This window comes from Neoarius graeffei, chromosome 4 (genome assembly GCF_027579695.1).
Source record: "Neoarius graeffei isolate fNeoGra1 chromosome 4, fNeoGra1.pri, whole genome shotgun sequence".
Taxonomy (NCBI): domain Eukaryota; kingdom Metazoa; phylum Chordata; class Actinopteri; order Siluriformes; family Ariidae; genus Neoarius; species Neoarius graeffei.
This window is the reverse complement of record NC_083572.1, coordinates 79,587,208-79,604,162: the sequence shown is the minus strand read 5'-3', so window position 1 is coordinate 79,604,162 and position 16,955 is coordinate 79,587,208. Positions and strand designations below refer to the sequence as shown.

General features: G+C 41.0%; 1 protein-coding gene across 6 annotated transcripts in view; it reads right to left on the bottom strand.

The window, feature by feature from the left end:
• The window catches only part of sned1 (sushi, nidogen and EGF-like domains 1), an 89,192-nt gene that overhangs the window by 70,428 nt on the left and 1,809 nt on the right, over positions 1-16,955 (bottom strand). For 4 of the 6 annotated variants that reach the window (XR_009654575.1, XM_060919776.1, XM_060919777.1 and 1 more), the window contains exons 2-3: positions 12,104-12,391; positions 8,022-8,162 (exon numbers count right to left, since the gene is read on the bottom strand). Coding sequence is in view for 5 of the 6 variants with exons in the window: in XM_060919776.1 (XP_060775759.1) it covers positions 8,022-8,162; positions 12,104-12,391 (429 nt within the window). In the remaining variant the exon portion in view is untranslated. Of the gene's footprint in view, positions 1-8,021; positions 8,163-12,103; positions 12,392-16,955 lie in introns of those variants that run through there. The other 2 variants (XM_060919780.1, XM_060919779.1) reach the window with 2 other exon arrangements.

The following is a 16,955-nucleotide window of genomic DNA, read 5'->3' as shown; positions in this document are numbered from 1 at the left end:
TCATTGGATTACTCGATTTTAGTCTTTTTAGGATAGTAACCCTTTCATTTCTGAACCAAATTTGATAGGAAATGAGGCCAAATTATAATTAGAAGAGAATAATTATAATGAAATTATGAAAGAATGAAAGCAATTAAAGAATGAAAGAAATTAAATATAACATTTGAAATGCTGATATGTTTGGGCCTTCTCTGAAGGACTAGAAGGTCCTGACGGGTCCCCTCTGCCACGGGTGCAGATAGAGGGGGGGACGGGGGGGATTCGTCCCACCCAGATTTAAATTCACCTCGTTCGGTCCCCCCCACTTATAGGGAGGGAAAAAACGTCTATGCTGTCTTTCTTTGCATAAGGCAAACCTCACGGAAAAATCAAAAGACAAATTACCATTCGGTTTATTGAGGTGCACAGCAGTACAGACGTAGTTGCAACTGCGCAGACTGCACAGGTTGCGAGCTCGAGCTTGGTTGCTATGGTTACCCATAACAAGTTTGACAGGCATATCAGGGACAGCTCCTCCTAGTTCAGGACCCCAACACAGCATGATGAAGGGTGCCAAAAGGCAGAAAACGATTGCATCGTTTTTTCAAAAAAAACAACAACAACTGTAAGTAAACTGTGCCTTACTTTATCATATCACCTTGCAATTTTTTGATAGTCTGTTCAAAGTAATGTCGTAGTGAAAGTAAAATCGTACGGAGTAGAGATGCCTTTCTGGTAGCCTCCTTCTTTCGGTGGTAGCCTGTAGATACAGTGCTCAGAAGGCAGTTTTAATGTTTAATCTGGCGTTCCCTGCCATAATTTCAGCGAGCATATTGTTTCATAAGGAAACTTTGCGAAGAGTTGTTGACTGACTGCCGCTCACGCAACACACAGGCATAGTTAGAAAGTCAGGATGCACTGGTTTACACTTTACACACACACACGTAGCCCAGCCTCTCGCTATGTTTAACAGTTGGAACTTAGCGGTTTTAAAACAGGTTTTGCAGTTTTGCAATTTCTGTGCGTGATGATAATGTGTAAACTTTGGATTTCCATAGGCTATGTTAAAATGTTATCATTGTCCTGGCCTGCAGGTAGTTCCTGGTGATGGCAGTGAGGGAGGTGAAATTACATGTATACACTACCGTTCAAAAGTTTGGGGTCACCCAGACAATTTTGTGTTTTCCATGAAAAGTCACACTTTTATTTACCACCATAAGTTGTAAAATGAATAGAAAATATAGTCAAGACATTTTTCTGGCCATTTTGAGCATTTAATCGACCCCACAAATGTGATGCTCCAGAAACTCAATCTGCTCAAAGGACGGTCAGTTTTATAGCTTCTCTAAAGAGCTCAACTGTTTTCAGCTGTGCTAACATGATTGTACAAGGGTTTTCTAATCATCCATTAGCCTTCTGAGGCAATGAGCAAACACATTGTACCATTAGAACACTGGAGTGATAGTTGCTGGAAATGGGCCTCTATACACCTATGGAGATATTGCACCAAAAACCAGACATTTGCAGCTAGAATAGTCATTTACCACATTAGCAATGTATAGAGTGGATTTCTGATTAGTTTAAAGTGATCTTCATTGAAAAGAACAGTGCTTTTCTTTCAAAAATAAGGACATTTCAAAGTGACCCCAAACTTTTGAACGGTAGTGTGTGTATATATATATATATATATATATATATATATATATATATATATATATATATATACACACACACACACACACATACATATACATATATATATATATATATACACACACACAAAATGGAATCATTTGCTGACAGCTCAGTCCCCCCCAGTTCAAAAATCCTATCTGTGCCCCTGCCCTCTGCAGAGTACAAAAAGCAACAAATGTGTTCTCTAGAAGTCTATATGCTACAACGATGGTTTATCTGATTGGGAAGCTTTAGCACTACATCTAGCATGCAGAATATAATGCTAACACTTTCGGACAGCTATTCTATAGTTGGCTCATGGTACTGATTCTTTATAAAAGCATGTGGGTAACATAATGGCAATAAAGAGGGAGGAAAAATGCCAGGAAAATCATTTGCATTTTCCTGCCTGGGGCCCACACAGTCCCTAGAATCACCTCTGTAACAAACGCTCATACATGAACAAAATAATAATGCTAAAAATGGCTGCTGTTTTTTTTTAAACATTAAAATCCTTCAATTTCTTAGTTCCACACATCAGTAGTAGTTTAGAAATGTTCTGACTTCAAATCTCAGTACATATAAAGAGCCATTTTGGGCCACTGAACAACACCTTAACATCTGAAACCTGAAGAAACTCTGGGTTTCACGCCACACTCTTGTGATATGTAATATTCATGTAATCCTTTTGCATTGTTTTCTGTCATTACTGGGTCAAAATTGTTTGTGTTTGGAAATGAAAGGCACCAAAGAGTTTGAGAGTTGCTGAGTGCTCAGTGTATATAGACCACTGAAGAAAAGGTCACGGATATTACATCAAACAGAGAATGTCAAATATGTCATGAATGTGAACTAAGTTCTTGATAGATGTCTGTCTGAGAATTTAAAATCCTCTTGAGAGACTAATCCTCAGAGGCTACGGAGTTCATGAAATGTATTTATTTCATTTCATTCCTATCTTACATGGTGTTGTATTTATTTACAGGCAACACAGTGGAACATCTTGATGGTGTCTTAAAACTTACAGCCCGTTTTTGTATCTTGTATTTTATGACGAGTGTAAAGGTTCATACAAATCACAGAGTGTGTTCACACTAGTAACATGATCTGTATCTGATTCCAGGCATCCTAGACTGCTAAAATAAACAGTATAATAAAGTATCATAAGGGATTACGTCTGTTAAAGCAAATTTCAAGGAATAAAAGTGCCTGAATTTAAGCACAATAATCAGATTATATCTTATGGTTTTCGGAATCTGTGTGTACACATGAACAGAACCAGGTAGAGAAGAGCTGCACTGTTCAAATTTAACAACGACATGGGGAGAGCGGGGAGACTTTGGACAAGTTTTCAGCTTTTGTAGATTGCGTGAAATTCTTTGCAGGTTGCGTCGCATTTATATTGCATTAGAGAGGATTTACTATACCCTCTTACCACAACATTAGTTTCTCAGCTTGTCACATACAGTGGGGCAAAAAAGTATTTAGTCAGTCACCAATTGTGCAAGTTCTCCCACTTAAAAAGATGAGAGAGGCCTGTAATTTTCATCATAGGTATACCTCAACTATGAGACAAAATGAGAAAAAAAATCCAGAAAATCACATTGTCTGATTTTTAAATAATTTATTTGCAAATTATTGTGGAAAATAAGTATTTGGTCAATAACAAAAGTTCATCTCAATACTTTGTTATATACCCTTTGTTGGCAATGACAGAGGTCAAACATTTTCTGTAAGTCTTCACAAGGTTTTCACACACTGTTGCTGGTATTTTGGCCCATTCCTCCATGCAGATCTCCTCTAGAGCAGTGATGTTTTGGGGCTGTTGCTGGGCAACATGGACTTTCAACTCCCTCCAAAGATTTTCTATGGGGTTGAGATCTGGAGACTGGCTAGGCCACTCCAGGACCTTGAAATGCTTCTTACGAAGCCACTCCTTCATTGCCCGGGCGGTGTGTTTGGGATCATTGTCATGCTGAAAGACCCAGCCACGTTTCATCTTCAATGCCCTTGCTGATGGAAGGAGGTTTTCACTCAAAATCTCACGATACATGGCCCCATTCATTCTTTCCTTTACACGGATCAGTCATCCTGGTCCCTTTGCAGAAAAACAGCCCCAAAGCATGATGTTTCCACCCCATGCTTCACAGTAGGTATGGTGTTCTTTGGATGCAACTCAGAATTCTTTCTCCTCCAAACACGACAAGTTGAGTTTTTACCAAAAAGTTCTATTTTGGTTTCATCTGACCATATGACATTCTCCCAGTCCTCTTCTGGATCATCCAAATGTTCTCTAGCAAACTTCAGACGGGCCTGGACATGTACTGGCTTAAGCAGGGGGACACGTCTGGCACTGCAGGATTTGAGTCCCTGGTGGCGTAGTGTGTTACTGATGGTAGCCTTTGTTACTTTGGTCCCAGCTCTCTGCAGGACATTCACTAGGTCCCCCCGTGTGGTTCTGGGATTTTTGCTTACCGTTCTTGTGATGATTTTGACCCCATGGGGTGAGATCTTGCGTGGAGCCCCAGATCGAGGGAGATTATCAGTGGTCTTGTATGTCTTCCATTTTCTAATAATTGCTCCCACAGTTGATTTCTTCACACCAAGCTGCTTACCTATTGCAGATTCAGTCTTCCCAGCCTGGTGCAGGTCTACAGTTTTGTTTCTGGTGTCCTTTGACAGCTCTTTGGTCTTGGCCATAGTGGAGTTTGGAGTGTGACTGTTTGAGGTTGTGGACAGGTGTCTTTTATACTGATAACGAGTTCAAACAGGTGCCATTAATACAGGTAACGAGTGGAGGACAGAGGAGCCTCTTAAAGAAGTTGTTACAGGTCTGTGAGAGCCAGAAATCTTGCTTGTTTGTAGGTGACCAAATACTTATTTTACCGAGGAATTTACCAATTAATTCATTAAAAATCCTACAATGTGATTTCCTGGATTCTTTCCCCCCATTCTGTCTCTCATAGTTGAGGTATACCTATGATGAAAATTACAGGCCTCTCTCATCTTTTTAAGTGGGAGAACTTGCACAATTGGTGGCTGACTAAATAGTTTTTTGCCCCACTGTATACTGGCCTTCAGGCTTCACGTTTTCTGTTATTATTTTTTTGCAGGGAAGCATGAGACACTGAGGGGAGACATAGGACATTATGTTGGGAGACTTGGGACATAGTTGGGAGACATGGGACAAAAATAAAATGCAAGATTAATCCATCCATTATCCATAGCTGCTTATCCTGTGCAGGGTCACGGGCAAGCTGGAGCCTATCCCAGCTGACTATAGACAAGTCACCAAATCATCGCAGGGCTGACACATAGAGACAAATAACCATTCACACCTACAGTCAATTTAGAGCCACCAATTAGCCTAACCTGCATGCTTTTGGACTGTGGGGAAAACTGGAGCACCCGGAGGAAACCCACGCAGACACGAGGAGAAAATGCAAACTCCACACAGAAAGGCCCCTGTCAGCCACCGGGTTCGAACCCAGAACCTTCTTGCTGTGAGGTGACAGTGCTAACCACTACACCACCATGCCAAACCCCATACACAATTAATTTTTATGTAATATCAGAACTTGTAACATATGAACTGTATGAACACACAATGCTGTACAGTGACAGAAAAATGCCAATTTACCCAAAACCTGACTCGACAAAACAGTTCCATTCTCAAGAAGGAATGAAATGAGTTTAATCCTCATGCAGGGACATGCCCACATTTTTAACAAATTTTTTTTAAACAATTTTATATTTGTAAACCACACAAAAAAAATCTGTAACATGAACTGTTCCAACTCTCCCCATCTGACCATTTTGGAAAAAAAATCCAATGGTTTTTCCCCAGAATTTAAGTTGAATAAATAATACTATATATGGTAACTCTAGGCTGCATACTTTAATTCCTAACAAATCCTGAATTCACCAGTGTACATTACACCATAGAATGGCGATGGAGGCGAAGTAGAAAGTACAAGATTTGGTTGACAAATGCACAAACCTTACTGCAGTGTCCAGGAAGTAGTTTACTTTAAGGGGTAACATCTAACTTCTGATGTAATCTAAAACCTGATTGGTTGAAATTAATTTATGTGAATACAAACTGTCCCAAGTCTCCCCCATCCCAAGTCTCCCCACTCTCCCCTACTTTACAGTTAAAAGAAGGACCCCATTATGAACATATAAGGATTTAAAGTAAATGGAAACTTTAAAGTAAATAGATTTTAAATCCTTTAAAATGATTTAAAGTAAATAGAAATTGCAAAAAAAAAAATAGAAACTACGAATTTTACATAACTTTCCTCTTCTTCAGTGGTTTATAAGTGGGTTGGAAAGCAAATATAAAGTACATTATGTAAATTGTGTGTTTAAAAAGCAATATGATTTTTCCTAAATCGACTTCTGGGTTTCTGTAAAGCTGCTTTGTATTGTTAAAAGTTTTGTACAAATAAAAAATTGAATTGAAGTTTGAATTATTGACTTTTTCATTTGACGTTGAACATTTTCCAGGATAAGATTAATTAAGTGCATGTAAACTCATCAGATGAATTATTGCCAAAATCTTTTTATATTTAAATTTAAATCCATGTCATTCAGTCTGTGGGTTTGGCATAAATGTATGCTCATTAAAGTTTTCACCTGGTGCAGACTACATCAGTATGTAAACTAAAAAAAAAAAAAAAAAAAAAAAAAAATAGATTCAGTCAGAGGGTGTGTAGTGGTGCTTGAAAGTTTGTGAACCCTTTAGAATTTTCTATATTTCTGCATAAATATGACCTAAAACATCATCAGATTTTCACACAAGTCCTAAAAGTAGATAAAGAGAACCCAGTTAAACAAATGAGACAAAAATATTATACTTGGTCATTTATTTATTGAGGAAAATGATCCAATATTACATATCTGTGAGTGGCAAAAGTATGTGAACCTCTAGGATTAGCAGTTAATTTGAAGGTGAAATTAGAGTCAGGTGTTTTCAATCAATGGGATGACAATCAGGTGTGAGTGGGCACCCTGTTTTATTTAAAGAACAGGGATCTATCAAAGTCTGATCTTCACAACACGTTTGTGGAAGTGTATCATGGCACGAATAAAGGAGATTTCTGAGGACCTCAGAAAAAGCGTTGTTGATGCTCATCAGGCTGGAAAATATTACAAAACCATCTCTAAAGAGTTTGGACTCCACCAATCCAGTCAGACAGATTGTGTACAAATGGAGGAAATTCAAGACCATTGTTGCCCTCCCCAGGAGTGGCTGACCAACAAAGATCACTCCAAGAGCAAGGCGTACTGTATAATAGTCGGCGAGGTCACAAAGGACCCCAGGGTAACTTCTAAGCAACTGAAGGCCTCTCTCACATTGGTTAATGTTAATGTTCATGAGTCCACCATCAGGGGAACACTGAACAACAATGGTGTGCATGGCAGGGTTGCAAGGAGAAAGCCACTGTTCTCCAAAAAGAACATTGCTGCTCATCTGCAGTTTGCTGAAGATCATGTGGACAAGCCAGAAGGCTATTGGAAAAATGTTTTGTGGATGGATGCGACCAAACAGAACTTTTTGGTTTAAATGAGAAGTGTTAGGTTTGAAAAAAGGAAAACACTGCATTCCAGCATAAGAACCTTATCCCATCTGTGAAACATGGTGGTGGTAGTATCATGGTTTGGGCCTGTTTTGCTGCATCTGGGCCAGGACGGCTTGCCATCATTGATGGAACAATGAATTCTGAATTATACCAGCGAATTCTAAAGGAAAATGTCAGGACATCTGTCCATGAACTGAATCTCAAGAGAAGGTGGGTCATGCAGCAAGACAACGGCCCTAAGCACACAAGTCGTTCTAACAAAGAATGGTTAAAGAAGAATAAAGTTAATGTTTTGGAATGGCCAAGTCAAAGTCCTGACCTTAATCCAATTAAAATGTTGTGAAAGGACCCGAAGCAAGCAGTTCATGTGAGGAAACCCACCAACATCCCAGAGCTGAAGCTGTTCTGTACGGAGGAACGGGCTAAAATTCCTCCAAGCCAGTGTGCAGGACTGATCAACAGTTACCGGAAATGTTTAGTTGCAGTTATTGCTGCACAAGGGGGTCACACCAGATACTGAAAGCAAAGGTTCACATACTTTTGCCACTCACAGATATGTAATATTGGATCATTTTCTTCAATAAATAAATGACCAAGTATAATATTTTTGTCTCATTTGTTTAACTGGGTTCTCTTTATCTACTTTTAGGACTTGTGTGAAAATCTGATGATGTTTTAGGTCATATTTATGCAGAAATATAGAAAACTCTAAAGGGTTCACAAACTTTCAAGCACCACTGTATAATAGTATATAGAAGGCAGAGAGGTGAATTGGGACGGTACCTGTGCAGCGATGCCCCCCAGGCCTGAGTGATCTCCCCCACTGCTCGCGTGCATTCCTGTGGTCCATGTGACATTGTGGTACTGGAAGATGGTGAAGGAGAGCTCACCGTCTGTAATCAGCACTACTTGAAATGTGTTCACCTGAAAAAGAGGAAATGGTTCTTGTCGTAAAGGATATCGTACTTTTGCAAAGCACATGAACCTGTACAAGAATTACTCAGGACTGAGGACAGGTTTTATCAGACTACTAAATGGGTGTGTGTCACTTTAGGCACATTACACACTTTACTTTTATACTGCATTTACCACTAAGGCACTTTCTTCTCTGCTGCTCTTTTTTGACTATACAGACTCAGTATTATATTCTGGTGCTCTTTTTAAGTAATATCACATCAGAGGGAATGCTGAATTCAATCGTAGGCATGAGGCCTGAGACTGAGTGTCGCAGCTAATCACAGCCGTGTTGATATTCAACACAAGAGCACGACCTCTAGTGTGGTACTACTTTTATAGAACAGTTCTATAAACAAGAAATTAATATTAAGTGTACGACATTTTGGACACAGTATGGCCAAATGTTTTGTTTATTCTTGCGCCGCGAGGGAAAATGGATCCAGAAGAATTTACACTCAGTTTTTAGCACATTCGCTAGCTAGCACACATTGATTTGTTTATTCCCATTAAAGGTACTTCCAGTCAACCTGATATCCCTTCTTCCTTTTCATCTGCATCTGAAGAGCTTTCAAATTTTAAGTCAAAAGTTATATTCTTGAAAATTATAATTTGTCAGGTCTGTTGATGGGCGGCACGGTGGTGTAGTGGTTAGTGCTGTCGCCTCACAGCAAGAAGGTCCGGGTTCGAGCCCCGTGGCCGGCGAGGGCCTTTCTGTGCGGAGTTTGCATGTTCTCCCCGTGTCCGCGTGGGTTTCCTCCGGGTGCTCCGGTTTCCCCCACAGTCCAAAGACATGCAGGTTAGGTTAACTGGTGACTCTAAATTGACCGTAGGTGTGAATATGAGTGTGAATGGTTGTCTGTGTCTATGTGTCAGCCCTGTGATGACCTGGCGACTTGTCCAGGGTGTACCCCGCCTTTCGCCCGTAGTCAGCTGGGATAGGCTCCAGCTTGCCTGCGACCCTGTAGAACAGGATAAAGCGGCTACAGATAATGAGATGAGATGAGGTCTGTTGATGACGTCGCCAACATTAAGTGATTAGAACTAGGAAGTGGAGCTTTATGTGACAAGTAGAGTGATCCACACAGTGAAACATCCGCGTACCATTATGTGATATATCAGCACGTTTGGAACGCCGTTTGACCAATCAGAGTAAAAATGCTCATAGGGAATAATATCTGTCGTCAAACTCAGTAAGGTCACATTACTGTTATCAGAGTACTGAGGGGTAAATAGGTGTAAAATTGAATGAATTGCTATAGAAGTACTTCTTAAAAATGCAAACAGCAGAATGAAAAGTAATACCAATCCCTCATGCATTAACTGCATTACACTACATCCTGACATCCTAAACATGGATGTTTTATATATAAGTGCTCTCCATGATTATTGGCACCTCTGGTAAAGATTAATAAAAAGGGTTAGAAAAAAAATCCACATTTTGGTGAAGTCGCTTCATCTCACACTGAAAAAAGGAGAAAAATCCAACCTTTAATTTAAATAAATTTATTCAGAGAAAAACAAATCCCTCATAAAGAAATAATTATTTTCAACAAAACACATGTGCTACTACTATTATTGGCACCCCTGGAAATTATAGTGAACACACTGTAACTGAAACACGTTTCCCATTTAAACTGTACATTATTGAGTTGATTGGAGTGTGTAGGAACTTTCAGTCCATGACTTCCTGATTAACTGGGGTACAAATATGAGGTGACACAGAGGCCAAACTCCCTTAGTCATTCATCAACATGGGAAAGATAAGAGAAAACACACAAACCAAATGAGGGAGAAGTGTGTTAACCTTCATAAGTCAGGGAACGGTTATTAAAAATAGTTACTCACCTGAAAATGTCCATTTTTACTGTTAGGGCAAGAATAAAAACATGGACACCAACTGGAACTGTTAGAAACTTGCCTGGAAGAGGACTCAAGTTTAGTTTTCCCCCATGTACAGTGAGGAGGAGGGTAAGAGAGGCAAAAAAAAAATCCCCATGGATCACTGTTGGTGAATTAGAAGAAAAAGTAAAATCTTGGGGTTTCCAAGTCTCCAAAACCAACATCAGACACCACCTCCATGCCAACAGCTTATTTTGAAGGTATGTCAGAAAAAAAGCCTTTTCTGTCAGTTAACCACAAACGTAAGCGCTTGAAGTTTGTGAAACGTTACTACAACCTTGACTGGAACCATGTTCTATGGTCTGATGTAACAAAAATGGATCTTTTTGACAATAAACACTCAAGGTAGGTTTGGCGTAAAAAGAAGGATGGCTATAATGAAAAGAACCCGATCCCAACTGTAAAATATGGTTGAAACTCTGTGATGTTTTGGGGCTGTTTTTCCTCCAAAGGCCCTGGAAAACTTGTTAGGGTACATGGCATCATGGACTCCATGAAATACCAAGACATTTTAAATCAAAATCTGACTGCCTTTGCCAGGAAACTAAAACTGGGTTGTCATTGGATCTTCCAGCAGGACAATGATCTGAAGCTTATGTCCAAATCAACACAAAAATGGTTAGCTGAGCCAGGCTTGTAGTACTCAAGTCCAGGACTCGGACTCGAGTCCGACTTGTGCCCTGATTTTAAGAACTTGTGACTTGACTTGGACTTGAGCACTGATGACTCAGACTCGTGCATTAACTGCATTCAGACTTGTAAATTGGAGACGAGGACTTGGATTTTTTCTTTATTTTTTGTAACATGCCATAATAATTTGGCATAAGATATTTATATCTGCATTAATTTTTATACTAATTTCATGCAAGAGAATGCACATTCACCTGTTCATACGTCATGTTCAGGAACAAACTAACATTAATGGCGCTAAAATGCCTGGAGAGAAGCCCCTATGATTGTCCGCTTTGCTTATACAGACTTCGCGTGCAGTGGGAAAAAATGCACTGCTATGTGTTCCATATGTAGAAGAACTATCGAGGAGACAATGGGGACAACCTTGAACTTCAATCGTCATTTGGCAAGACTCCACACAGAAGGAAGTGACACGCTATGTTCATTGCTCTGTTGATAGTGGGGCTTGCTGACTGATGAACTAGCTTGTGTTAACCCTCTCTCATGTTATTTGCCCTGTTGATAGTGGGTGGGGTTTGCTGAGCGATGAACAAGCTTTTTATCTGTAGCCTATTAACTAAAATGGGGCAGTCAAGCAGTAACGTTAGTCCAACACAGTAGCAGAGACGCTTTCACATAAAGGCAGCAACGGCCACCGTCAAATGGTGCGGTTGGAGTCTTGTTCTCGGACTCAACTCGGACTTGAACACTGGGGACTCGAGACTGGACTCGGACTCGAGATTTAGTTACTCGACTACAACACTGAGCTGAGCATAGAATCAGGCTTCTTCCCTGGCCATCTCAGTCCCCTGATCTGAACCCCACTGAAAACCTGTGGGGTGAGCTGAAGAGAAGAGAGGGCCCAGGACCGTGGATGATCTGGAAAGATTGTGTAAAGAGGAATGGTCTCAGATGCCCTGCTCTGTATCTCCAAACTTATAAAATGCTATAGGAAAGATTCAATGCTGTTTTACTGATAAAGGAAGGTTGTACAAAGTATTAAATGCAGGGGTGGCAATAATAGTGGCACAAGTGTTTTTGAGGAAAATAATTATTTCCTGATGAGGGATTTGTTTTTCTCTGAAGAAATTTATTTCAAATAAAGGTTGGATTTTTCTCAGTTTTTCAATGTGAGATGAAGCTACTGCACCAAAAGGTGGATCTTTTCTAACCCTTTTTTACTAATCTTTATACAGTAAGGGGTGCCAATAATTGTGGAGGGCACTGTATGCAAGGGTTTCTCACACTTGGCTTTGTTCTGTTTTCTCTGCTAACCAGGACTGGGAAACTGGGTTGTGCTATTATACTATGTTATTATAAATATTTAGTGTCCTTACCGGAGTAACTGCGCTCCCACCAAAAAAAGTGACATTATGCCAAGTAGCAATGAGTGCCCACGTTGCTGTAAATGTGGGGAATTCTGGGAAATAGTAGTGGATGTCTTCTGTAGCTCTCTTCAGGATAGCAGGATCTTTAGTCTCTCTGTAAAACACTATCCCTGCTTGCCGGTTGTCTACATCGGCCCAGAATGGCGCTACTACCCTGCGGTCACCAGCGATGGGGAAGGCCACCGGGGTGAATTGGGACACTTCCCTTAGAAAAGACACAAGGCCATTGTTGTTGACCTGAATGAAACAAGAACAGAGGAAATACAGTATTAAATCAGTCAGTACAGAGAGCTTCATTCAGCTTCTTCTTCTTCCTCTGATTACAAGTCTCCATTTTACTGAATCATATATGAATCCTATGCACTAGTATGTTTGCCATTTCTATTTTCTAAGGTGTGAAAATATAACATTTAGTTCATCTTTAGCCGTCATTTTATTCTGGTCAGGGTCTCAGTAGATTCAAAGCCTATCCTGGGAACACAGCAGGAAGCAACACACCCTGAATGGGATGCCAGTTCATCACAGGGCATCACAAACACTCACACACTCATTCATCTAGGGGAACTCTGTAGTCATCAAACCACCTCCTGGCATGTTTGTGGGAGGTCAGAGGAAACTGGAGAACCTGGGGAAACCCACACGGACAACAGAGCTATGAAGTGGCAACGTGACAACCTATAGGATTCTTTTGCTATTAATTTTTAGTAGTTTAGCACAGATTCATGACACAACTTCAAGCATTAACCCCCCACTAAACTTTACTTTACACATGATTATGCTGCAAAGCGATGTTGTGAAAGTCATGGTAACTTGATGATGCCTGTCTGAATAAGGGGCTCTGAGAGCTGGATGTATGGAACATGCTGACTAAGGGGATGTAGTGTGAGACGCCAAGTTGTCCAGCAGTGTGTTGACATGCTGCATGGTGTGTTCAGTGCTTCACGATCAAAGATTGAGAAAGGCTTCCGTGGCCCATGTATCCACTTCCCATCAGGGAACAGACACTTCCCTTGTTTCACCAGAGGTCCATGTCCACAGCTGAGAAAACTAGATCCCTCCTCTCTCTCTCTCTCTCTCTCTCTCTCTCTCTTCAAACACATACCCTCACACCTGCCTTCGGTGCTGTCCACTGCCAAAGCAGGAAGTGGTTTGAAGACCTGGGACCTTTTTAACCAGTTTGCCAGCTCGACACTAACCACAGCTTATGGTTCCATGATTCTGTGCTGACCTGCAAATCTGTTGACTGAATTCCCAAAGTAATGCCAGGTCTGTCTGCGAAAAACAGCATGATCCGTGATACAGATGATACAGAGGTCAGGACTTCCTTCATACCCCTAATGTCTCATGAACAGGACTGAAATCAATTCAGTGTTTCTACTGATCATAAGATGCTTCTCATATTTTGAGTGTATTTTATTGTGTTATGGTGTGTCACTGTGCATCATGAGGTTTTAAATACAGATATACGCTGCCTTTAGAGTTCATAAAGAATTAGAAGAAGGGTTCATCAATTTCCATGGCAACCAGTAGAAAAGAAATCAAAAAAGGTTAAAAAAAAAGACAGCGAGAGAGAGAGATAGAGACTGCTCTTCAATATGGACAGTTGACCTAAGGCGATCTTTTCTAACTCTCTTGCCTCCTCACATTACCACTCAGGCACTTGTCATTTCTGTGGCCGCTCCTGGCAGCAACACGAAGTGACGGCCAACACGTAGTTCTTCCTCTCTCCTTTGCTGCTCGTATGGAAACCATAATTCAGAGACCTTAGCTGTAAAAACAGCAGAGGAAGTTTTGCTTGGCCCGATGCGGGTGTGTGGTTAATTGGCTGACCGCAGTCTTCCCCTCTCTGCATCAGTGAGTTGCAGCGTGAGTCTGGTTGATGCAGAGAAATAGAGCGCAAACTGCAGGTCCACACATGGGGTCAAACAGAGGAGACCTGAGAGAGAGAGAGAGAGAGAGAGAGAGAGAGAGAGAGAGAGAGATGGCAAGCGAAGACTGGCGAGAGCAAGAAACAAAAGAAAGATGAAGGACAAAAAAAGGCAGTGAGAGGTATAGCAAGAGACGAAAGGATAAAGAAAGGAGAATAAGTGGCTCAAGGTAGTCAGAATACAGCGAGAACGAAGGACTGCTAAGGTTTGTACTCGAGCAAGTCATGACCCTGACAGATACATGATTAATATCCACAATGCCATTTATAGCTAATGTTTCACAGATGGCTACAACACTTTCTGCATGTTCACATGGTTCAAACTGGAAACCTGGATTACCAAAGCAGTAGGGAAGAGTACAGAGCTTAAGGTTAGAGTTGTGGGTGGCCGTAATGACCAGACCAACCTCACTGCTCGATTAGTGAACTCTAAATTAGCACTGACATTTTAACTGATTAGTTAGAGAATCTGGAAAAGGTTGAATAAGCAATTTTCTTTCTGTGTCAAAGTACTCTGTTAAATAAGCAGGCTTAGAGCGAATAAAATCAAATACAGACACTGCTCAGCTAGAAATAGTTGGCTATCTAGGAGAAGAAAAAAATTTTGCTCGAAAAAAATGCTGTGTTGGAAGAGGATGTCATTAATTTAGCAATTCCACTGAGTATTGTAACTGTAAAGCCGTAAATGTTTTTTTTTTTTAAAGGAAATTCTAGATGTTGTTCTGAGTGACACCAACGTTTTTTCTCTCTCACACTCAGTCTTCCTTAGTGTCAATCTGCTCATCTCACCCTGTGTTGTTGTTGTTTTTGGGAATTCTGTGCTGGAAATATCTAGCTTTCTTTGGAACTGAGGAATTTATAGACTCGAATAAACTTTCATCTGGGAGAAATCCGGCTAAAACAAATCCCAAGCCTCAAAAAAAAAAAAAAAAAAAGGTATCCAGATATGAAGTTCAAGAAAACCTTGAACGTTCCCTGTCGGGGGGGGGGGGGGGGGGGGGGGGTTCACCACATTTTTTTTCTTCCACACTCATAGCTGGAGGGAAAAAGTGAAAATGTTTTTGTATCCATAAGTGAACCTTGATCCTGATCTTTACCTACACTTTCCACAAGCATCAAGCTCCACTATGGCACACGGTGACCCATAATAACCAGATTAATATCCTTAATACCTCTCAAAAATATACAGGGAAGTCCTGGTGTTGGATAAATAATTTTGTTCTCAGTGGAGGCAAATTAATTTTCAGAATCCTGCTCCTCTGGAGCACTGAATCTGGCATATCGTTTTTATGATTATAGATGATATAAAGCACCATGAATAAATGTGCTCAGCCTCATAAACACCCTTCTAAAACAGCCATTCACACTCTCACAGAAATATTTGGGTCATTTCAGTGTCACACACCAAGGGAGAAGAATATATCTCTCAAGGTCGAAGATTTTCTCTCCATGGTTGCGCAAACGTTGTGTTGAAGTGGCGAGGATGAGCATTAGCAGATGTGTGTGATGCATGCAGCTCTGACTGAGCTTTTTCTCTGTGACGGTTTCCCATTATCCACCCCACTCTTTTCTTTCATTTCATCTTATGATAACCATCTGTTTTATAGCTCGATATACAAAACAGAACATTTCACACACAGTTTTGCTTTTTTGTGCGTTTGTTTGATTTAAGTTTTGTTAGCTCAGGGTACCAAAATGCATTCTGTATCACTCTTTATCCACCAAATGCACTCTGCTTTGAAGCTGCTTTCTGTTCCGCAGCCTCAGACTTCGTTCCCTGTTTTCTTCGTCCTAGGCGTTTGCAAGATTAGTTATTCAAGGGTTGTGTGGCGTCTCTGAGACACTTCACAGATGCATCTGTGTTCTGTTAAAGGGATCTCGACTCTGTGCAACACAGCAGCTGGATGGGTCCAGAGGGAAGACCCCTGCACTCGTTATCTGGAGGAGGAGGACAAGGAGGAGGATCAGGAGGAGGAGGAAGGAAGGTTGGTGGTAGTCAAGGGGAGGATGTGAGCAAAGCTTTCAAAATCAAAATAAAACAAAAGTGCAGTAGTTTGACTGTGCTACTGAACAGACGCAGCCTCCTGAAGGGTTTGAGGTTGTGAAGGGCAGGTTAGTAGGATTAGAGATTTAGGACACTGATGCTGCAGGTACAGTGCTGAAAAATGTACAGAATGTCCTCAGACCCCCATCACTTCATTCATCCAACTGAATCTGGTGTGGAAAAAAGAGAATGAGCTTATTTCTGCAACCGTAAATTAAGTATTGAAGAGTAAGCAGCAGTAAATACAAAGTGTTGCCACATTCTTTAAGGAGGAGGAAGAAGATGACTATGAGGAGGAGGAAGAGTTGATGACGAAGAATAAGTGACCAAAGAAAAAGAAAGAGGAGGTGGAGAATGAGATGAAGAAGGAGCTGGAGGAGGTGGAGGATGAGAAGAAGAAGGAGGAAGAGGCAGGAGGAAGGCGGAAGATGAGATGAAGGAGGAGGAGGCGGAAAGGATGTGGAGGATAATTGATGGAGGTTGAGAAGAAGGAGGTGGAGGATGAGATGGAGGAGGAAGAGGAGGCGGAGGATGAGATGGAGGAGGAGGTGGACGTTGAGATGAAGGAGGTGGAGGAGGAGGAGGCAGGAAGGAGGTGGAGAATGAGATGAAGCAGGCGGAGGATGGGATGAAGGATGAGGGGGTGGTGGAGGAAGGGAGGAGAGAAGGTGGAGCATGAGATGAAGAAGGAGGAGGAGAAAAAGAAGAAGAGAATGGGAAGAAAAAAGAACAAGAAGAACAGATGGAGAAAAATAAGAGGAAGAAGAAAAGGAGGGATGTCAGAGGTTTTGAGGAAAGCAGGCAGCTCCGAATTTCTCCTTCAGCTTTAG